General features: G+C 35.3%; 1 protein-coding gene across 1 annotated transcript in view; it reads right to left on the bottom strand.

Moving 5' to 3' along the window:
• Nucleotides 1-825: 825 nt before the first annotated feature.
• The window catches only part of IDE (insulin degrading enzyme), a 53,719-nt gene continuing 31,153 nt past the window's right edge, over nucleotides 826-23,391 (bottom strand). Inside the window, exons 15-25 of the mRNA XM_066554288.1 lie at nucleotides 22,120-22,264; nucleotides 19,393-19,503; nucleotides 17,996-18,116; nucleotides 16,391-16,482; nucleotides 14,004-14,115; nucleotides 12,783-12,950; nucleotides 9,814-10,086; nucleotides 7,844-7,905; nucleotides 6,395-6,467; nucleotides 4,649-4,716; nucleotides 826-3,476 (exon numbers count right to left, since the gene is read on the bottom strand). Coding sequence (XP_066410385.1) covers nucleotides 3,381-3,476; nucleotides 4,649-4,716; nucleotides 6,395-6,467; nucleotides 7,844-7,905; nucleotides 9,814-10,086; nucleotides 12,783-12,950; nucleotides 14,004-14,115; nucleotides 16,391-16,482; nucleotides 17,996-18,116; nucleotides 19,393-19,503; nucleotides 22,120-22,264 — 1,321 coding nt within the window. The 3' untranslated portion in view covers nucleotides 826-3,380. The remainder of the gene's footprint in view (nucleotides 3,477-4,648; nucleotides 4,717-6,394; nucleotides 6,468-7,843; nucleotides 7,906-9,813; nucleotides 10,087-12,782; nucleotides 12,951-14,003; nucleotides 14,116-16,390; nucleotides 16,483-17,995; nucleotides 18,117-19,392; nucleotides 19,504-22,119; nucleotides 22,265-23,391) is intronic.

Genomic DNA, 23,391 nt, shown 5'->3' with positions numbered 1-23,391 from the left:
CACATTATCAATAAGGGCTGCTCACATCCAAGCATTTAAATAATCTGAACAAGCTCAAGCATTCTTTTATGGCTAATAGTATTAGTTAAAGTAGATTTGGATAACTTGATTTTTTACAAGACAGTAAAGTCACTAAGTCAAGATTTGCACCAACCCCTAACAGCTGGGAGTGGACAAAGCCCTGGTGTTGGGGACAAGTAATTTTCTAGGTGGGCTGTAGGAATTTCTTTCTCCCCTGAGAGTACCAGACACTCTTCCAGTGCCAAGGACAAAACCTGTCTCTCTTAATGCTAATCATACTTCAAGGACTCCTCTCAGACTTGTATCTTTATGCTGCCAGAACTGACATTATTTACTACTTTAACAATCACACACTCCTCACCTTCTGAAATGTAGTCTTTTGGTATGCACAGAACGAAGAAAATGACCAGGCAAAGTAATTTCTCCAAAGCAACACTGTAAAGCTGCACTAGGCAAGATTCAGTCTGGCTGCAGCCAGGCCCTAAATTTACAGTTTCAGATTAAATAATTAAAATTCTGTCTTGTGCAAATATTTCTACCTTTATATTACTAAGTTTTTCATACACTTAGGGGGCAACAAGGTGGATCTACCTAAGAGGTGTGGGATGCCATGTGGGGAAGTCCTCTGAAACTCCCCAAGAAGTGCCTGGGAGCACTTCTGCAGCAATGCTATTTGGCCTAAACTAGTCCAGCTGGATAGCAGAAAATCCCATTTAATGTCTAATAAAAAACATGCACAGACTGATAGATGTAACATTACCAGTATGCAAAAATTAAAATGAAACAAATTAAGAACTCCAAACATTAAATTCAGATTGTTTATTGTAAACAGAATAACTCTAGCACTCTGTCATACTGGCTGTGTCACATGCACCCAATTCCACATCAACTGCTTAAAATAGCACTTGCAAAAATTACAGTTATGTAATAATAATTTATGTTTTCTTACATAAACTAATTAACAAGCACTAAAATTGAATTACAGTGTATTCTAGGTAGTTCTTTATTGCTTGTAGACACTGCAGCTTTGGATCCATTAAAATGAACCCATTAGTATGCCTGAGTTTATCAAAATTTACTGCTATATCAAACTCAGAAACTGTAAAATGCTGGAGAACACTTAAAAGCAATTAAGAGTTGTTGGAAAACCACATGGGTTTCCACATCCAGTCACAGAACTTTGAGGGTTTACGTTTTTTCCTCCGGAAAACATGATTTGTGAGCTTGTGTTAGATACACTACTATTCCAATTTATTTATATAATCTGTTAAGAGTTGATAATACTTCCATGAATATATATATATATTTATTTTTACACACAATAGGAGCCATTTCATTATATTCACCATAAGAGTGGTATGTTTAAATACTAAATCCCAAAATATATATTTTTAATATGTTGTCAAAACTTTGAATATATATAATACAAATACTTTTACTAAAGGAAAACTATAAACAAAAGTGAAATGCAAGAGGGCAAAAAGCCTCACGAGAAGGATCCATGAAAAATGTGAGCAGAGACATCTTTACTGGTTTTGTTTAGACTATTTTTTTTCTCTTCATCAGGCTAAAAAAGATGCTAGTGGCCTTCCTTGGCAACAGGTTACATCACAAACTCTCACCAAATTTATTAAAAAGATACTGAAACATGTACCATTAACCTTTGAAACAACTTTTAAATGCACCATATTTATTCAATTAGAAGAGACTCTCAAACCCAACTTAAGGCCCTTTCCCTGTCCAGCATTCATTTAATTTGGCCTCAGAGCCAGTGTAAGAACCAACATGGATTCAATCACAGAACAGCCCTACTGACTACACCAGGATTCTGAGGTTTGACACACATGCCTGTCACATCAGGGCATTACCTGCAGGCTCTTTTAGTGAGAAGCAAATTCTCACTAACACCTCTGAGCAGACTGTATACCTTCAGAGCTTTACATACTCTCTCCTGTCCGAGTAAGTGCCATCTCTTTTATGTATTACAGAGGTAGGAGAACTTCATGCTCCTTGCCTTTTCCTATTTGGGTGCTGTCCCAAGCACCAGACCACTCTGCAGAAGTCAGTAAAGTTGGTGAGACACCTTATATTGTTTTATCATTTTACTACATTATGGAATATATATATCTATCTATATGTATAAACATTATTTCAGCATAGTTCTTGATCCTTCTGAGTTCTGCCTTCTTCCCAGAAGCAGGAGCAAACCCTTTGTGATGTAACCTGAAGCACAGGCTGTGCTGTAGCACTGCTATCCCAGCACTACACTGTCCCAAACACCTTCCTGAAGGACAAGAAGGACCCATACAAGAATCAAAATAATGATGTATCTGACTCATTAGAGAGCCCCTGTTTGACATGTGCCTGTTCTTGAGTAAAGAACTCGTGTGTGTTTAAAGTTATCTGCACTGATGAGTGCTTTGCTGGACTGAGACCCAACATAACAGGTGAGGCAAAACAGACTGAGATCTCCATCAGCACATCTGCAACTGAAAACAAAAAATGACACCAAACAAAGTATTTGATATACCAAATGGACAGTATAGAGTAATGCTATAAAACTGAACAGGATGTTGACAGTATCAAGAGACTGGGACAACACTTTTGGTAACAAAAATAAGATGCATTAATAAAGTGTTTCCAGCATTTTACTAGTTTTAATATAAAATGTCCCCAAATTTGTATAGAAAGATTAAAATCATGCCCTTATCTTCAATTATTCTCATTAAGACAATTCTCTCACCTATTACTGTGTTGTCAAATTTCCTTTTTTTCAGCCCCACTGGTCTTCATAAAACTTAAATAGAAAATAAGTTGGTTGCATTAAGGATCAATTAAAAAAGTATCATTCAACACGTCACTTCAAAAAAATGTGAAAGTCTCTATTTTTAAGAAAAATTGTTGACCCCATCCCAAAAAGGACTTACTTATCTCACCCCCTCCAAATCCCAATAAGATAATTATTGAGATACTGAACGGTGTTTTTCAGGAGTAACAAGCACATTTCAAGCAACTTCATTTGCTCTGGAGGGTTATTTCATCAAAATGAAATTCTGAAGGGATATGTTATTTTAAAAATATACTGCATCTACAAGTTTTTTATTATTATTGTTGTTTCAGTTGATTTTGGTTTTTTAACAGGTTGTCTGTAATATAAATGACACATGACCACAACTGATTTTTATATACCCTCTATCCCTAACACACAGCTAATGTCAAATGAACCAAGGAGGAATCTGGGACTTTCATAATGAACAGAACCATTTATCCTAATGATCTTTAATAATTTTGTTCATCACAAAGTCCCCTGAAACCATGTCAGTACTGATCATTTGCATTTCTTCATCCATTGGGGTTCTTCACAGTTTTGCAGCCATGAAATTGATATGTGGTTTCACCAGTGGGAAGAGTGGCAGACTGCGCTTGAATTCTGTCATATTTTCAATCACACTTGGCTGCAAAAAAGTGCATGCAAAAAAAAGTCTGCTCAGTATCTTCAATCAGAAAAGTGGCAAATTCCTTTGTGGCTTTTCATTTCAACTGTTGCTACAGCTACATATAAATATACTTGTCTTGCTCTTTTCTACAATATTAGTGATTCATACTTCATTATTACAGCAACCTCCAGAATACAATGTTATTTCTTATTGAACAACCAGTTTGATATTTATATCATTCAAACATCTACAATGCAGTAACTGCATTGCTAACAACATCAGAATCTCCAATAAATGCAGAGCTGATCTTTTCATTTTCATTCTAATTCAGAGCACCCCACCTGTCCTTTGAACATCAGACTAAGATCCTAACCACAATAGCTATTCTATGTACTATTATTTTTAGATGTAGTAACAAAGTAAGCTTCTACTATTTCAGTCATAATGGCTAATATATCCTCATACAGAAATTTCTGCTCATGGCAATTATTTCACCTGACAGGTGAAATAATGTTCTTCTAATGTAGAACACAGACCTACCACACTGTGAAAAGTTAATCACCTCTTGGGACAAACACTGCCATCCTTCAAGAAAAGTCACTGAAGGTCCAATAAGGGCCCAATACTGTCCTGTCCAACCACAGAGAAATCTGTAATACTTGTATGAATAGAATTTCCCAAGTTGTTTCCTCCGCAAATAAACACATGGACAGGAATGTGCTTTAATATTTTAAGCTTTAAGAAAATTACCAAGTAGTTGGTTTTGCTGTTGCTCTGGGGTTGGTGGGTTGTTTGGGTTTTTTTAAACAAAGATGGCAAATTTGTTGATGGATATACATCTCTATCTTGACACCTGATTTATCTGATCACATACAACCAGTATTTTCAGACAATCATCTGTATTTTATCCACAGTGCAGAAAATCAGTGCAGTTTACTACTGCTATTAGCTTTCCTTTCAGAGGACTAAAAAGAATCGAGGAAAAAGGACAAATTGATAAAAAGAGAAATCAGCAAAATCCCTGTTGTTAGTGAGGACAAAAATGCAGGTAGAAAAGAGCTAAAACATCACCCCCATGACAGCAGCAATTTCCAGAGGTCTGTTTCTCCCTATAAACTTGTACTTAATGATACAAAACCTCTAGATTAAAATGCAGGCTAGGATTTTTTTTGTGTGTTGTTTCTTTTTACCTGTGGTAGTGGTGGTGCTGGTGCCAGGTTCACGTCATTTTGGCATGGAAATTCTCCTACAACAGGGCCTATTTAACATCAGAAAAAATAATTTGGGACCATAATTTAATGACTATCTTTTACAAAACTGATTAACTGCTTTCTCTTATAAGACAGGTATCTAAATAAAGCACCTTTATTTAGATATTTGAAATTAAAAATTTTAAATATTTAGATTTGAAGTATCACTAAATAAGGTTTTATAAGCATTTTGCTTTTATATTACAAGTCTGTCTTTAGAAATACGGATATTAACCCATTATTTTATCTGAAAACATGAGCTGAGGCAGGGGCTTTTATTCATTTTACTTACACATAAAGAAAATGTAGAAATAAAAACTGTTGATCAAACTGTTGATAATCTGTTGATCAATCAACACTTAAAACTGCTTCTCAGTACAAATTATGAGAACAGTAGCAAATGCCAGTGGTACATACAAGAGCAGTGCAAGAACAGCACATCATTTGATAAGGATGTACGTACAGAAGTGTAGAGGTTTCTCCAGGCACCAAAAATCTGGACAGCAACCCCAAGTATTCCCTGCCTATACCCATGCATGTCCTACTCCAATTACCCCAAAACTTATTTTTGCATTTCTAATATTTTTTTTTCATGGCATAAGAGAGGCCAAATGCCAGATTAAAAGATTTAGGACTGGGGAGCTGTTTTAGGACTTGTTATAATTTCTGTAAGCAATCACTTGTCAAGCTCACCCTTGTCTTGGGAAGATACCATTCCAAGCAAGTCATACCCAATATGGCAATACAATTACTATTCTTGAAGATAGGAAAAGTTTTAGAACTATTTCTATTTAGCATTTACCTGTCATGAAAACTGGAAGGGGGCTTTGAAGCAAGTCTTCCTTACTCAGCTGCAAAGCCACAATGTCTACGCTACCATAAAATTCAGTCCTGAGGCAGAAGGGAGTTTTCATGACATGCACAAAGTATCTGCTTCTCTCTGTACCACACACCAGATTTTAATATTTTTGACTTTGCAAACAAATGTTTGTTGGAATTTAAGTCCAGTATAAAATGGTGAAAGATTTGCTAACAAAACCTTAGAACCTTTTTCCTCTCAGTTTATTCCTATTAACCAGAAACACTTCTATCCTTTTCCTTCTTGAATTCTAAAATGGAACAATACAGTTTAGAATGCACAACCGATCTATATTACTTCAAAATAAAACCTAAATAAAAGTTGGCCTTCTTAAGTTTAAATAAAATGTTTGACATTCCAGAGGTTTTGGTTTTTGTTTGTTTTCCCTTTGAGGGTGCTCGAATACTATTGTGGGCATTCATTGCTAGTTTGGCAAAAAAATGCCCACATTGGATTGGTAACTGCACATTCTAATTTTGGGCTGGTTGGGGGTTTTTCTCCCCTGTAGGACTATTACAAAGTTTAATGTTTGTTCAGAAATATCTTGTTGAAAGCAGAAGTGCTATTTTAGGATATATATTTTTTTATTATCAATATACTTCAGAATATTGATAAGCTGAAAAACTTGTCTAAAAAATCAACAAAAAATCTGAAGCACCCATGTGAAGTACACCTAGGAGAAAACCCACCTTCTTCCTCTGAAAGGTATATTATCTCCAAAGCTAAGTTTTTCTTACAGTGCCTTTGTATGATATAACATGGCTATCTGTAACTATGACTTGCTGGAACAGGAATTGATTAAATATTATATTCAGCACAATACTTACAGGAATCCATTTCCCTTGCAAGGACATGTACTGATACTTTGTGTCTTCTGGGAGCATCTACTGCCAACAGCACCTACAGTAAAAAATATCAAGTCCTTCAGGTGTAGGAAGTATTCCTTAGACATTATAAAACAGTAAAAAGAACAAGAGCATTTTAATTTTAATTTAAACCTTAAAACAGGGGATGAATTTTGGGATGTGTCCTCAACTATTAATAAAAGTCATCCATACAGTACTCCTAAATTATTTTACAATCAAGTTAAGCAATTCATGTACTGCTTGGAACTCAGAAAAACTGTAAGTAACAGAAATTCAGCCATTAACTATCATAGTATCAGGAATGCAACCTAAAATCTCTGCAGAACTTTCAATCCCTAGCAGCCTCCTGGAAGCACATCACCCTGAACACTCTTAAATTCAGCTGGACTATCCAATCTAGCCTGTTATTTCTGCTCTGGAATGCTGGATAATCACGTATTGAGCATTGGTGTAAGCAAAACTGTACAGATTCCTACAAACCCAGAATATGCATACTCATTCAAAAATTCTCATTTATTAAACAACAGGTACTGAATTTCCATTTACTAACTTTGCATTTGCTGCATAACTTCATGTAGGCTATCGTACTATTAAAAAAATTAAAAGTAAACAACGCCCTCTGCCCAAGAGAGGAAAAAAGTAGACAGACACACACATGCCCATGCTTCTTGACGGGCAGAAATTTTTCCAACTAAGAATGAATTCTGAAGACATTAAGTTGATCTTATTTTCCAGAGAACTCCCTGAGCTACCAGTACTCCATAAGTAATAAAACAGCATGAGCACTTTGCAATATAGTGAAATACCATCGTCTATTACACATTAAAAACCAGACAGAATGATGCCCAAGTTTTTTTTATACTGGTGGGGGGGGTGACACGGACAGGACAGGGACACATTTGAATCCCTTACATTGAATATCCATCTGAGTTAAAATGTACATTTACTGCATCATTATGCTGTTCCTTTGCTCTGCCTAACCATTAGAGGAACAAAAACCCCTACTGATTTTACAGTGAACAAAGCTTTAAAAATATCTGTTCCATTCACAATTCATTCCCATAAAATAAGCTGAATCACTGATTGGTTGAAGAAAAAGATAAAAGAACAAATGTGCAATTTTGGCCAGGCTTGGTCACAGAGCAGCACATTTTATATCCATAAAGGAAAGTTAAATGAAACAAGAATAAGAGCCAGCAAGGAAAAAGCCACAACAGAATCCTATCATTCTGTGCAATTTTTACAGTTGCTATTAAACTAAGTAATATTCAGGAAATAAAAGATACCAGCATCCATTTTACCACCTACCTAGAACAGGTGTCAGTATATTCCTTCAGAGCATGCATAAATAAGATTCAGTTGTACCTCCATCTCATTCTCAGTAACATTTTAGCTGCATGACTAACTTACCTTGTAGAACTGTATAATGTCATCCTTGGTCAGGGTCTTTAGATAAGCCACTTCAATGTTATCTGCACAACAACAGTACAAATTAGAGTAAGTCTGCAGATCACAGCTGGTTATTAGCACACTGCTTATACAAAGTATACTTCTTTCAAATTCAGATGCTGTAATTGACTGCAAATGAAAAGCTTCTCATTGTTATCTTTCAAGTTAATACTTGCTTCACTAAAAGTGTCAGTAGAATCTTGGCAGAAAATTGTACTTCAATGAGTCTACTTGATTTGACTTACTAAAAAATGCACATTTGAAGAATACTGATTGCACTCTGGGCTATTCAGTAGCTAAAATAGATATGCCTGCTCTTGTATATTATCTTCAAATCAGTTACACATTTCTAATGCAGGTTATAGATGGCTTTTCTTCAGAGTTAGGAAACAGGATGATAGGACATACTTTTACAGAAATGTTAAGGAATGGTACCTACATACCCCTTCAGAAGTAGTCACACCTTTAAGATATCTGGGGACAATGTGTTTCAGTTGCCACATTCCTTCATATTAATTAAACTGTCATGGACTAATCACCTAATATTACTGCTGCTTAAGCAAGATGGTCTCCTGTAGGCGTGCTTGCTTTTCTTAGGATTAGCAAGAAGATCAAGGAAGAAACATGTGCAAGAGAACAGAGAGTGAACAAGCCTGTAATGCAGGCTCTAAGCAATATGAAGTTCTATATGAAGGAAATAAAAAAATCAACAATATAGTTTGGAAAATTAGGTAAGATTTGGGAGAAAACAGTAAAAGTAGTAATATTAAAAATGTACAAACAAAAAATCCTTTCACTGCTTAAGGCTGGAATACGAATTTCTGATTTTGACAATTCTAGTCATATTAAAATAATTAATGACATAAAATTACTAGTGGGCAGAGGGGAATTAAAGATATAAAAGTCAAGGGAAATAATAAGAAGAATTTAGGTATTAAAAATACAGCTACACTTAGCAGAAATTCCAAAGAGATACTATTGATCCAATTATGGTATAAACAGAAACACTTAAGGCTGAAAAACCCCACACTATTTCATCAAACACAAAAAAAAAAAATACTTGAAGTGATAAGTTTCAATTCCACTTCTTATGCTCAGGCATTAAACTTTTTAGTAGCTCTTATTCTCTCTATACCAAGCTAGATGACAAGTCAAAACTCTTCATTATTAATCAGCTCAGTGAGTCATCATGAAGCAAGAAGACTGTATTTGCTATCATAGAAAGCCAATATGGTACACATAATGCAGAAGAGAAGTCACAGAATACAGAATGAGTTTTATGGAGGAAGCATATTATGCATGAAGACAGAAAATTAGAGCTGTGAATAAGAGTCGAGACATGAAGCTGTCAGGAAAAACTGATCTGTACATAAATTATTTTTTTTTAATGCTAGAAACTGTATTACTAATGTGTCTAACTGTATTATCAATGCATCCAGTTTGGTTTTTTTAATTTAAAATACATTTTTAAAGTATTTAAACAAATACAACTTAAATATTGTGTAGGACCACACAGTAAATAAATGTCAGTCCATTTCCAGTAATAATTCTAGAAGCTGGATCTCATTTGGTCTCCTACAAACCTATAACCTTCAAAGCACCACAGATGAAAAAAAACAAAAAAAATTAGTGTTTCCTTCAAATCCACTCTAAGCTGAGACAGACTGCATGTTAGTTAAGATACTTGCTGTTGCCTCTGTCAGCACTCCCTCAAAACAACTGCATGATGCAAAGAGAAATAGCATTCATATAAATGTGTGTACTGTGAGGCATGTCAGTGTGTTTCTGACTGCATCACAGGGAAATTGACAGTAAATTATGTATAGGCTGTGTAAAAGTTTAAGTTGTTCCCAAATGAATATGACACTCAACTGTCACAAATGCAGCCAAACTAGAGCATTCCGTTTTAAAGGAATTACCATTTGTCTTACCTCTGTCAAAGTTATACTGCTGGGAAATGATTTCTCCCCAGTATTTAGCACATTCTGCAGACAGCTTCTTTGGTTTGTCTAGACGACGAATTGCTAAAGCTTGGATGTGTTTTTGGAAGGCCTCTTCTGTCATGTCTTCTATGCATTTCTCCATAGTCTTTAAGAATGCTTCGACTCTGCTCTCTAAATAGTGCGGTGGCTTTTCAGATTGGATAATAAATCGCAGTCCTTGGATGCCATTTGCCCGACGTGGGCCACTGAACACAATGTAACCTTGGCAAAACAAGAAGATCCACAAATGAAAAGAAATCCTTTGTCACAGCATTGAATTTGCCAAATGCAGCATGTTTGGCAAGAAGGCAATTTTATGTTAACTTAATTCTGTATTATAAATAAAGTAATGTAGGTTTTCAAAATGTGACACTATTTTTTTAGAACATCTTTATTTCACTGAGGTCAATATCAATTTAGGGGAGAGGCAAGAAGGACATGAGGCACACTAAGACAAAACAAAAGCAATTCTGTCATCAGGATCGGGTTACCAGAAATTAAGCTGTACTCTAGTGCTTCATTAGACTTAATATTAGAAACTTACTACTTTTTCATAACATCCAATCTGAATTCTCTTTGCTGTAATGTAAGATCACTACTTCCCATTTTACAAGTTAGATAAAGTATTATTCCCTTCCTTTTTGTTGCATGATTTTCTAATCCTCTCTTCAGTCTTCCTCTACCCTTTTAATAGCAAATCTATCACGTAACAGTCTTTTAAATGCTGTTTTATAGTTTTCTTATGGTTTCCTGATGCTCATGTCAAAGCTGGTTACAGTATTTCAAAGTTTTTATCTGAACAATTTAGGAGTATTACTGTGAGTGCATCTTGAATGTTTCCATTTATATATCCCAGCATTTTCCACAGCAGCATGACACTGCTGATTTATGTCCTACTTCTGATCCACTGTACCCTGCAGAGTTTTCTACAAAATTGCTACCTAGCCAGTTGCTTCCTGGCTTGTATCTGTGCCATTGGTTGTTCCTGCCAAACCGTTCCTAACAAATTGCATCTTGTCTTCATTCAAGTCATGTTTCCAAAATGTCAAACTAATTTTAAATTCTAACTCTACCTTCCCACACACTTGCAGCCTCTCCCAAATTAGTATTATCTGAAAATTCAGTGAATACCCTCACTCTTCTATCATCCAGAATTTTGATGAATACAGCATGGAACACTGGATCAGAGCAGAGCTCTGCAGAACACCATTTTCCAAATGAACTATTCTCTATTCTCCAGTCATGACCTTCCACACTCCTGTACCCAAATGTCTAGTTCTTCCACCTAGGTACTTTAGTAACAGTCTCTCAGTTACCTTCTATGAATTTAGAACTAGCTTGAAAATTTATTCCATGTTTTCCTGGAATTTGAATTAAACTGACTGATCTACAATTTCCCTGCTTTTTCTCTTCCTTTTTTTTTAAAAGAAACATGTAGCATTTAGCTGTGTCTATCTTTCCAATACCTAATCATCCACAAATTTTCCATTATAAGACTTCTAATTCCAGGATTTCCTAATTTCATTCTTTGGAATAGAATGCAGAGCTCATCACACCTTGAACTTTTTAAAAACTTCTAATTTAATCTGACTAATCTGTTATTTTCCTGTTCAAAAGTAAGACATGAACTTTGATTCCCCAGTATTTATTAAGTGAAAACTAAGTAAGCCATCCTGAATTTTCTGATTATTTGAACATTTTTATTTTAATTATTTGAACACTTTGATTTTTTTCCATCATTGCCAACTTTTCTCCCCCACTTTCTCATACTGCTTAACCATTTATCGAAAGAATTCTTGTTACTACTTCTACTGTTTAGCAAACTTCTAACTCTTTAACTTCTTTTTCCCTAAGCTTTCTCAGAAATCTTACTAACAATTCCATGAAATTTACTGGATTTTGATGATATTTCTACTGTCTTCCCTCCTAAGTGTTGTGAGCTCTATTATTTGGTAATTATGAAGTGCTGGACTAAATCAGTTCTTCCTCAGTTCCCCCCCCCCCACTTCAGCTGTTACTTCCAACTTCTATACAAAACCGGCCACCAGAACATTTCAAAATCTTGTTAAATAACCTGGGTCTATCCTGTTTTCAGCAGGGATACAGGTAGTTGAAACTCCTGTGATGAATACTGTATGGCTGGTTCTGCCAGTTGCTCACAAAAAGCCTAATCTTGCCTGACATCCCTGGCAGTCATCACACTGAAATATTTGTCTGCTTCTCACCTTTGGAAAACCTGTACTCCTCCTCACCAGTATTACAATCATGTGAGCTGTCATGCAAAGTCTCTGTCTCTTCTTCTTACTCTGTTTGGAATAACCTCACCAGTTCTCAGCCTTACTGGTTCAGGTAACAATTATTTCTACTTACTGGTGAACAGCTATAGTCTTAAAACGCCTGAAATGTATTTAGGTCTTCACCAATACAGTAGATTACCATTACCCACACAGCAGTATTTCTAAGGTAGGCCTTACAATTTAACAGTTGGACTCAGTGATCTTAGATGTCTTTTCCAACCTAAATGATTCTGTGATTCTATGAATCTTGAAGTGCACCTAGAAGTAGGGTCACAAGAAGGAAACATCAAACTACTATTGATTCTTTAAGAAGATCTAGAAATTTAGGGGACTGATCCAATCTCCTTTTGGCAAATTCTAACATGAAGTTTTCTGTACAGTGATCACAGTGATCACAGTGAGTTGGAGCTGATTTCAGATATTTCAGACATCTTAAAAATCATGCCTGCTTGTTCTTATTTTAGACTCTGTGCACAGTAGAATTTCTTTGAGTCATCAGCAGTTAAGATGATTTGCATTTACCAAGTGCCCTTTGAATGGCATTCAGCAAGCAGGGAGAGAGCACCTCCCCAGGTCTCAGTGGCACTCGGGTACACACACACAGCGCTGCTGAGAACTCACCCAACTGCTCCTGGGTGCGCAGCGTGTTGAAGCACGGCTCCGAGATAATCTGGCAAAAGAGCTCCAAAAACATATTCTCAGAAGTACTCTGCATGTCTGTCTGGTAATAGATTTCGATGCCACAATTGTTATGAACTTCATTTCTCTGTTGATATACAAACCAACCTCCTAAAAGACAAAGTTAAAACATGGAAGTTCATATAAGTGTACATTCTCACTGTTGACAATTAAAACATAATGGTCTAAAGTTTGTAGAATGGACTTATAATAAGTGGTTTAGGACTGTTAAAGCAGAATTTCCACTAAGAGCATACTTTTCATAAGACAAGAAAAGAATGCATCATTTTACCATCAAAATGTTACTGCTTGGAAATATTAGTGAGTAAATTGACACTGGCTGCGTCTCTTCAAGCAAGTATTTTTGGAACTGCAGTGAAATTCTGCATTGGCTCGACTGTGTAAACAGTTCCTAAAGACAATCTGCCAGAAATTATTATGAACATTAAAAATAATTCAGCATTTAATACCAACAACTTCTTTTGTATATGGCAGCTTCCACAGACAACCAGCTAGGGGTAATTTATCTTATCTGTACAGCTATCTATGTCACCACTCCCAGCAATACCTTGAACCTCCTTTTCATAAAAAACACTTTTTTCACCATGGGACTAAAAACATACAAGACCAAAAGAATTTGTGTAAGGAAAAAAAAATATTTGTGTAAGAGCTTTTTGTTTTTGCAAAGAGTCGTTATGTGCAATTCTTAATGGTCAAGTGATACTCAGAAATGCTCAAAGAATGGTGTTCACTCAAATGTATGTACTCTGTGTAGCAGAGACTGGGACAGGGCTCTTATTTCCATAAATTATAACAAGTGACTTGGAAGCGAAGTGCAAAATTGTATGATCATAGAGTGGCTTTGGGTTGGCAGTCACCAAAAGATCATCCCCGTCATCCCAAGAAGTCCCATTTACATGCACAAATTAAAAATGAAATCAAAGTAATTGTCAAGTATGCTAGAAAGGTCATGTATTAGTACACAAATTTATCAGTAAAGCCACACCCTAACTATATTTCTGAATTTTAAGTTTAGAATAACTTGAAGTAAGTTTGACTTCAAAACACACTCCTAGCAACACAGTAATATGCATTTTAAAATGTGAGCAAGGAGAATCTTAATTTAATGTGACTTAAATATCATAAATCAATCATTTAACTTACTGTCAGGAAGCTGCACTTCTCTGTACCTCACTAGCTGACTGGGAAGGAGTGGCTTTGTATGAGCGTGCTCAATGAGAGTGTCCTCAACCATCTGCATAATTCCTAATGCAGCCTGGAAAAGAAAACATAAGAGGATTTTTAATGATCATTAGTTATTCTGTATTTTACAGCAGTGTAAGACTTTCCAATTACTGATGGTGCAGTGAGAGAAAAGAAAAAAATCAGAAATATAAAGTAGGAATACTGTAATTCAATACAAATACAGTAGAAGTTAAGTACATGAGAGGAAGTGGGAGTATGGAGGGCAAGAGTTTTTTTGTGTCTTCCTTATGTTTAAATTGTCTACATGTTTAACTACTCCTACTTCTCCCCAGTGCTTCTGAAATTAAAGCTCAATGGGGTTTTTTTTTTCACTTTCCCTCTACTACTTGATGTGCTCATCTTTCAAAGTGAAAATGAGATATCTCAAATGTATGTCTGAGAGCAAATGGCATTTCAGTAGATAAAAAATTTAAGAAAACAAATAGTTAAGGTAAAGGATGCATTTCATTGATGTGTTGGTGGTGTTAAGACTCATTGTGCAAATACTTTCTTTTATTTGATGGATTACAGTAAGAATTAAAAAAAAAAATCTATAAGGAGTGAAAAAAATCCAAAGTCATTACTTTCATTCAAGGATTTAACCTCAACAGCTTCACCTCTTAAGAGTTATGTGTTCTTGTAGCCTGCACACTGGAAATTATAGGAACTTGCTAAAGTAGTTTTGGCTGAAAGCTAAAATCTCTCATTCTGCATTGCCATAAACTCACAACACAAGTGATTTTATAAAAAACATGCAAAAGGTTTGAAAACTTAACATCATACACCCTACCAACACATCCAAAACCTCCATGCAGTATCAAAGACAAAAAGATTTGAGGTCTAAAAATAGCAGTTTAAAAAGTTAGAGAAACAGACTATTTATTCTTTTAGTCAAGTCATCATATTAAAATACTGACAACAAGACTGCTCAGATAGATGTTCTGAACAGGATTAGTTTACTTTTCATCCACTTACAGCAAATAAATAAAAGAAATTGTCAAAAAAGCCCAAGCATCAGAATGAATTTAAAAAAAAAATAGGAATTTCAAGCAGCTGTATAAATCTAACTTTTCAAGTCCAGATTCACTGAAAATTTTTTTCATGATTGAAAGGGTTCACAAGACAAGGAGAAATTTCTTAGGTCCAGGTTAAAATTGCTGAGTTTTATCAGTGATTATCACATCATGGGTACTGAAGGACAGACAACTTTTTCTACTTTCTATTGAGGGAGGTCTGCAGATAATTTCTAAACATTACACAGCTATGGGTATACCAGGACATCCTTCCCAGTTCTTTAGCTGTAGGACTTTCAATAGCCACCCATTATGCCAAGTAAAGAATACACATCTCTGACATAACTGCATCATCATGGAAATCTAAAAACTTCTGGGCATTCAGTTCTATTTCCAGAAGCAACTGACTTTTGTATACAAACATGCAAGGAATAAGGAAGGACAAAGAGACTATTTTTAAATTTCTCTGCAAGAAGAACACTCTATAAAAATTTTTAACAAATACTTTAGAGACATTCTTGACAAAGAAGAGTTTGTCTCTCCAAGCTATTAGCTCCTTCCTCTCTTATTTTTTCCCACTTTACAAATTAACTTTCTCCTCCATACACTCAGCAGTCACAAGCATTGTCTATTACAGCCCTTGCTAGTAAACTATCCCAGAGCTGTTCTAACACAAAATATTGCAAACAAGCCTTATGAAAAAAGAACACAAAAGCATACAAAAAAAGTACTAAAATTTGAATTGGTACATATATTAAAGTATTTCTTATGACTTCACATGCAAATACAAAGTGTTACTATTTTAAAGGAAGACAAAACAAATGTTTTCTGAGTTTCACTCCCCTGAGAGCAGACACTTGACTTTTTCATGGTCCGCCATGCCTCTTTAGCTATGTGCAAACTACTTAATTTGGAAGGATACTGGATTCTTAAATCTTTGCTAGTTATTCTGAAGGTTTTCAGTAGAATAAAGCAAGATCTGCAGCACATCATTCCTTCTGCAGCTTGATCACAGTAACATGCAACATAGACTTTCAAATAAAATAGACTTTCAAATCCTAAGTTGTTTTTATTAAATTTCCAAGAGCAATATAGAGGCAGCACTTAGCCTACTAAAGCTAAAGTGGAAAAAATTACACTCTTCTATTCCTATAAAGATAAAAAAGTACAAAGTTAAATTATGAAATCACATTTGGCATAACTGCTTCGAGATCCGCAAAGATTAAACTAGTGCCTCATTTTTAAGCTGCTTTTAAATAAAAAAATGTTTTATTAAGAAAGTATCAAACCAACCTGTTTTGTTATATTGCCATGGAGAAGAGCTTCAATGTGTAACCGTGACAACAGCTGTGCTATGAAGGCCTTGAGACGGGGAAGGGTGACATCTACAATACATATTTAGACAGTTAAATCACTCAAATGCATTTTTAAATTATGAAGGACCTAGGCCTAAATCATCATTAGATACAGTGCATTTCTCAGAGGAGGAGAAATCTGTCATTAGGAAGAAGTGAAATCTCTCCTTAAAAATGCAGCACTGGAATGCTTCCAGGTCTAAATAGCAGCACTCATCATATAGTTTATTTCACTTAGAATTCACATGCTGTATTGACCCAGATTCAGAAAAAAAAAAAAAAAGTTAAAAAAAGCTGCCTTTCCAATCATGCTGAACAAACACTCATTCTCCAGAGAACACACTTGCAATCATTCAGGTGGTGTTCCAAGGAAAAGCCTTAGTTATTTACTAAACAAGCAGCATGTAGTTTATAATGCTCAAGAAAGACTCTCTGCATTTACCATTCAGACTAAAAAAAAGAACCTCAACTCAAATATAGTGTTTTGCTATTAACTTTGGAACAAAGGGTACACAAGAAAAATATTTTGGCAATGTATCCTAGAGGACACATGCACAACACATACACATTCTATCCAGCCTGCCCTTGCAAAGCAGTTTTCATACATAGTGCAAAATACAGTTTAACCTATAGAATCAATGGAGTAACAGGAATGATGGCTGGATGGGGTATTCATGGATATGTATTCTGAATCAAACCCCTCAAATACAAAAGTCAGGTATTCTTCTTGAAAAGAATGTTGGTGTATTCCAAGAAGATATAACAAGACATTTTGCAAACTGTCCCAGGAACAGCCTTTTAATACAACACAGTAAAATACAGGTAGGGAAAAGTTCTTCAGTTCTACAAACACAGAATTACCGTAACAGGATGGTGTGGGTTGAAAGGGACCTTTAAAGATCATCTAGTTCTGACACCCCTGCCATAGACAGGGACACCATCCACAAGGCTCATTGCTCAGAACCCCATTCCATCTGGACTTGAAAAATCACTTAAATCTCTTAATTAAAAATTTCTTCTTCCTTCAAATATACTGGGGCACCTACTTTGTGCTAAGAGCCACAATGTTCTTTATTATTGTTGCCATCATCTACAGAAACTACATATTTTTTCTTTATTAGCTAAAGCTCTTTATTATCTACAGAAACATAAGCTAGGATTCCCCAACCATGGAAAAAACAAAATAGTTTGCACACTGGGAAGTACAATGCAGATACACTCCAGTGTGCCTGTAAGATGTCAATGAGAGCCAAATGATTTTACCAATGTTGATTAAGTACTGGATTCACGATATCCAGGTTCATGTACCCCCAAAGTTAGTAAAGTTTTGCCTGAACTTTTATCTGCAAGTTTTGCCATTTGAGACCTTTTCCATGAACTACTCTTACTTTCTTGAAGCTGGAGGGCAAGAGCAGCACAGCCAGCATCAGCTCAGGCCTGGCACTGCAGGGTCTTCCCTTGAGTAGTGAGCAGAGTTCAAAACAGGTACCCTCAATAGTTAAGTAACATAAGGAAAAAAAATAATTAAGTGGCAGAACAATACCATCTAGAGCTTCTTTTAATTCATCTTTGGTCCAAGCAACTTCAGTCATCAGGAGCCGGAGATAATACATAGCATGCTGGTGAGGTTGTTCAGCCCTGAAGTTGTTAAGTGATCTCATGTACTAAACCAAAAAAATCAGGTACAAGTTAGAAATTCAGAAATAGATTTCTAAACATATTAACATTGTACTCTCAACATCAAAAAGATACAGTTCAGGTATTGAGAACATTCCCTTGCTTGTTAGAACTCTAAAAAATTGTGTTATATCACCTTAGTAATAATGCAGTCTTCTGAGCCTTTGGATTAAGCAGAAACCATTAAGATGGTTGAAATGTGCATGAAATCAAACTTGTCCATAAAATTAATGCCTAGAAATTAAATTACTGCAGTAAACAGGAGTTTAGATCAAATTTCCTGGGTAGTTGTTCTACCCAGGAAATTCACCTTCTATGATGACTGACCAGGGGTGGGGGAATACTGCTAATAGAAAATGTATTTTTCTCCCTGTCACCTACTTTGGCTGACTTGTTCAGACAAAATCTGGAGCATCTGGAAAATTCTCTGCATGTTTTGCATGGATAAAGGATGTATGAGAGAAGAACCAGGGAGCTTGTGCAAAAAAACTCCTTTCTAGTCCAGCTGTGCTTTTACAAAATAAGCAAAACCTTTTTCCTCTACCAGAGAAACTGGAAGTGCAAACTAATAGTTTTGGCAAGCTGTAAGCATTTCCAGTGTAGGAAAAATGTAACTCATTTCAGGGTACGAGTGACCATGCCTCAGGTTGCTGAGGATGTATCCTTCTGTCTGCTCCAAACAGAAGCCCGAAGTTGGTATCTCCATCATCTGTCTGGCATAGACATGGGGAGAAAACTGCAATCTCCCAAGCTGGTGTAACTTCTAGAAATCAGCACGTACTAAGCCAGGTGGTTACCTTTGCACCAAAGGATCAAGGCCCAGGAGCCAAGACAAATCCAGGGAAAAGAAATGTTGCTAACTTTTTCAACACTTCCTTTCCCCTTTCATCTATTTCCCACTCCTTTTATGCCTAATTCCTACTGCAGCCTTTCCAAATTGCAAAAAGGATTTAAAGATAAGACTTTCCCCTCCATCCCCCTACTTCAATTTCTACTCCTACCAAAGCAAGCTGTGCTTCCTTGATACATCATAAGAAAGACTGACTAAAAAAAGATTCCAGGACCAGTTATTTTTAACCAAAGAATGTTACATACACAACTCTGAGAAACTCACAGCCACAAAAAAGGAAAAAACCATCTGAAGTCCCACTAACGCAGCATTTCACTCTCTATTTCCACAGATTGTCAGCCCTCAGATCTCCTATCAGGTCAATGCATTCACTTTTCAATTACTGCAAAATGGGAATTTCTCATGCAGCTTACCGCTTCCTTGATAATTTCAAATCTCTTTTCATCGATCTCAAAAGTAGCCATTTTCTCAATGATCTTCTTGAGCAAGATGTGTTGCTTGTCGTTATAACCTTTTACAGAGAGCTATGGAAAAAGTGCATAAGTTGCTTTAAATGTGGAAAATAAAAGAATAAACCCATTACCAAGTCTTGTACAATGCCATGAGCAATGTGCTTTTCAATACTTATGCTAAATTCACCATTACAGAACATTTAATCACTCTTAAGTTAAATCCCTTTACCCATCAAAAGGTAACTAACTGACATTATTGCATATTTGCACAGGAGTTCTAAATGCACAGAATTCATGGAATTTCATGTTGGTGTAAGTAAGCTGTACTCAGAATACAGATTTTTAGTGATTACAGTGTTGAGACTTGGAGTACTGAAATGGTTTTAATCTAGGTTTTCTTACTTTAGTAGTGAGGTCTGGATTCACAACTTTCTAAAATTTACTTCTCCAATTTACTTTAATCCTTGATTCATATCTATGCTGTTGATCAAAGAATATTTAAGGGGAAGTAAGCAATACTACAAAAAAGGGGAGCTATAAACAGCAGCACACCTTAAAACTAGGATGCTGCTGAGCTAAAACATCAAGGTAGTAATCCTGGAATTGTGATGACACATTGATCTGATCATACATATTTCTGAAAGTATAAATGAAATAGACTTGCTCATTTAAAAAAGAACAGAAAACTTAAAAATTACTGTATGATTTCATCAAGCTATAGAAAATTTCTCTGGCAAAAAGGCATTAAAAGGGGTTTTTTGCAGGGAAAAACTTCAAAATTTGGTATCTCTAACCAGGAATTTGATTTGATTTGTGCAGTTTAATTAGAAGTAAAACTAAACTTTAGAACACAAACCAACATATAGAATTCCTGCTTTTCAGTAGGAAGAATATGTTGTTCTGTGGTTGCTGAAACATAGCTAACAATGGATCTGAAGACAAAATTATCATAAATAAATTTATGACAAAGGCTGGTATCCTAAATTAGCATAGGAACCCAAAGAGTTAAACAATCACCATGGGTGACTTATCAGAGTAGCATCTGCCCTTGCTCAAAGCATCAATATACTCATTAATAAGATACACTTATTAGTTATAAAACTTCTTACAACATGGAAAATAATATTACAAGTTCTCAAATAATATTTAAAATAACTGTGACTTAAAATTAAGAAAATTACAAACTTTTTTTTTTGAGGAATTAACCCTGATCATACAAACATCAGCAAGCTTTGAAACTGAGGATAACCTCATGTTTGCAGTAAGTCAGGTGAATGCAACCAGGAAATTATATTTGTGTTTGATTTTAAAAAATGCAGCACCCTCTCATGTAGAAAATGTAAAGACAATACAGAGTACATTCTTCTGCTAAAATGCTTTGGAAAGTAACACTTCTCCAGGAAATTTCAAAACACATTCTGGCATATAAGGGTGGTTAACAAAAGCTTTTAACCAAACTTCCAGAGAGACTACTAAAATCTCCTATCATAAATCTCATAGGAGAAGCTGAATAAGAAATAAGAATTTATCATAATACCAGTATTTATCAAGTATTGTCAATTCTTTATAACAGATTTTAAAATGTGATAAAAACAAAAGAAAAAGGCATAAATATCCAGCATTGCATTCTAATGAACACATGCACAATCCATCTCCACAGCTCACTACAGTAGAATTAGATAATTACAACAAATTCTGTAAAGCTGAGGATTCATTCAACAGAAAAGTTAATATTTTTATACAGAAACCAGCAATACTGCTTTCCAGATTATCATGCAAGCAAGTAAAAATGTGAACCAGAATGCAACAATTGCACTACACACGTTCACAAGACACTGCAATCTTAAACAGGTCACTCAGTACTGATTAAAATACAGTCTTGCACTGCCTTTAATTCATGAGATATATGCAAGGAAAAAAACCATTAACCATCTCATTTAGAAATGCAGAAGTCAATGTTTTCTCCAAGCTCAACAACTCCCAAGCTGTTTCATTTCCTCCTGCGTTCTTTTCTTACTTACAAGTATTGCATTCATTCCTGATGCAATGCCATAGACCAAACCTGAGAGGCGTGCTGCATATGTATACTCTTTTAAATCATCCTTCAATAACCTGATAAACAGGTATGTCATGTTGCAATGGAGAGGATCAGCATAAATGTAGCGACTAACAAAAAGAAAAACAAAAGAAATGCTTTGATACCTCAGGCAGTGACAAGGTAATGGATGAAGAAACATGACTGAAGAGTATGTATATGCAGCCTCATGATCAGTAGTTCTTGAACAGGAAGCAGAAGTATTCTATTTATTTAATAGCATGAAAAGGGGGTCTTTTACCCCATCAGTCAGAAAGTTTTTAGTAGATATCTGACCAACAAATATGTAAGCTTGGATTAGGGTTGTGGGTTTTTTTAAATGGAGGAAGAAATGTTACAAACTAATTAATTTCATGAATTTTATAGAAATAAAGAAGAAAATTTGCTTAATGTGAACTAAAAGACTCTTGAAGACTTTTAATGAAATTCAACTTAAAATTCAAATCAAAGAAAGGATGGCTAATAACCAAGATCAAAAGGACTAACAGCCTTTATTTTTTTATTTAAAAGTCCTTCCATCAAATCAATATAAAAATGTTGATGAGTGGAAGTAGTTTTAAGGCTCTAAGCTTTTCCTTGACTTGAGTACTTACATACATCCCATAGATGGTATTTTGGAGATCATAGTTCAAGCCAGCTAGTTCTGCTGCATATGCATACTCGTTGAGGGAGTCTTTGAGTAGTTCAAGGTACAAATAGGCCATGTTACAATGCAAGGGATCCACGTAAGCAAATGGGCTGGAAGAAAATGTTGAAAGTAAAATATGCAGTTTAAAATTATTTCTCTGTTTCTTTTGGCCTTTTAAGTTTGATCTGAAGGAAACAGTATTTTCTGTGTTTTTATGCTGATGGATCCATTCTGAAGGACTCCTATTTTGAAGCCAAATATGAACACATCTGCAAAGTGTTACTTAGCTTGCATATGGTTTGATGACTAAATACACTCAAGATCCCAGAGATATTCTATTTATGCTCATAAATCAAGACAGGTTTTATTTACTTGGCTGCACAGTCAGAATTCACCAGGAGTAAAAGATACTAAATATACCAACATAGTTTAACAGACCAAAATGAAAGTCCATGTACTCAACATTAATTAATCAATACTCATACACTATCAGTTTCTATTACAAAAATTAGGAGATCAACAATTTTTGGTATAACAATATGCAGTACATGCCAAGGTCAGCTTAGGAGATAAGTCTGTGTATCCATTTTCTTACTACTGTAATTTTTTGTGTTAGTTTTTCAATGGCAACAACTCTCCAAAACCTACTGTTGCATTAGGAGCACATGATCATACACAACACTCTTGTAAATTTCTCAAAAAGAGAAATACAACTCAAAGACTCAAGTAATGCTTCAACCATGTTAATTGTTAAATACCTGTCTGTTTTAAAGATTTGAGAAGACAAGTTATTGGTACTATATGTATTGGTAAAATCTCTGAAGTGCATGTAAATTCATTATCAATGTCACAGATATGATCACCAGTATCTGAAGCATTTGCTGTCAGGATATGGCTTACAATTCAAACCTGACTTTTTCCTGAAGCAGTCAGATATTCAGGCTATTACATCTATACAGCAGGGTATGTCACTGTGCGTATCAACACCAATGTAGTAAAACAAGACCACAACACACCAACTGATTACTAAAACAACATGGCAAAGATATTTTTAAGAAGGTTCCTCATAGCTTTTAACTTCTCCTTCCTTTTAGGTTAAGAAAAGGAAGCACAGGAAGATATTTTAACAAACTAAATTAATAACTTCAAATATATGTATTTGAGAAGCAGAGCCTGCTATAGTCTGAAATCTTAGCCCAGATTAAACAAACAGGTCAGGAAAAAAGACAAAAGAACT

The sequence above is a fragment of the Molothrus aeneus genome, chromosome 8 (genome assembly GCF_037042795.1).
Source record: "Molothrus aeneus isolate 106 chromosome 8, BPBGC_Maene_1.0, whole genome shotgun sequence".
NCBI classification, from domain to species: domain Eukaryota; kingdom Metazoa; phylum Chordata; class Aves; order Passeriformes; family Icteridae; genus Molothrus; species Molothrus aeneus.
Note: the sequence above shows the minus strand (reverse complement) of the source record. Positions and strands in the feature narration are given on the sequence as shown.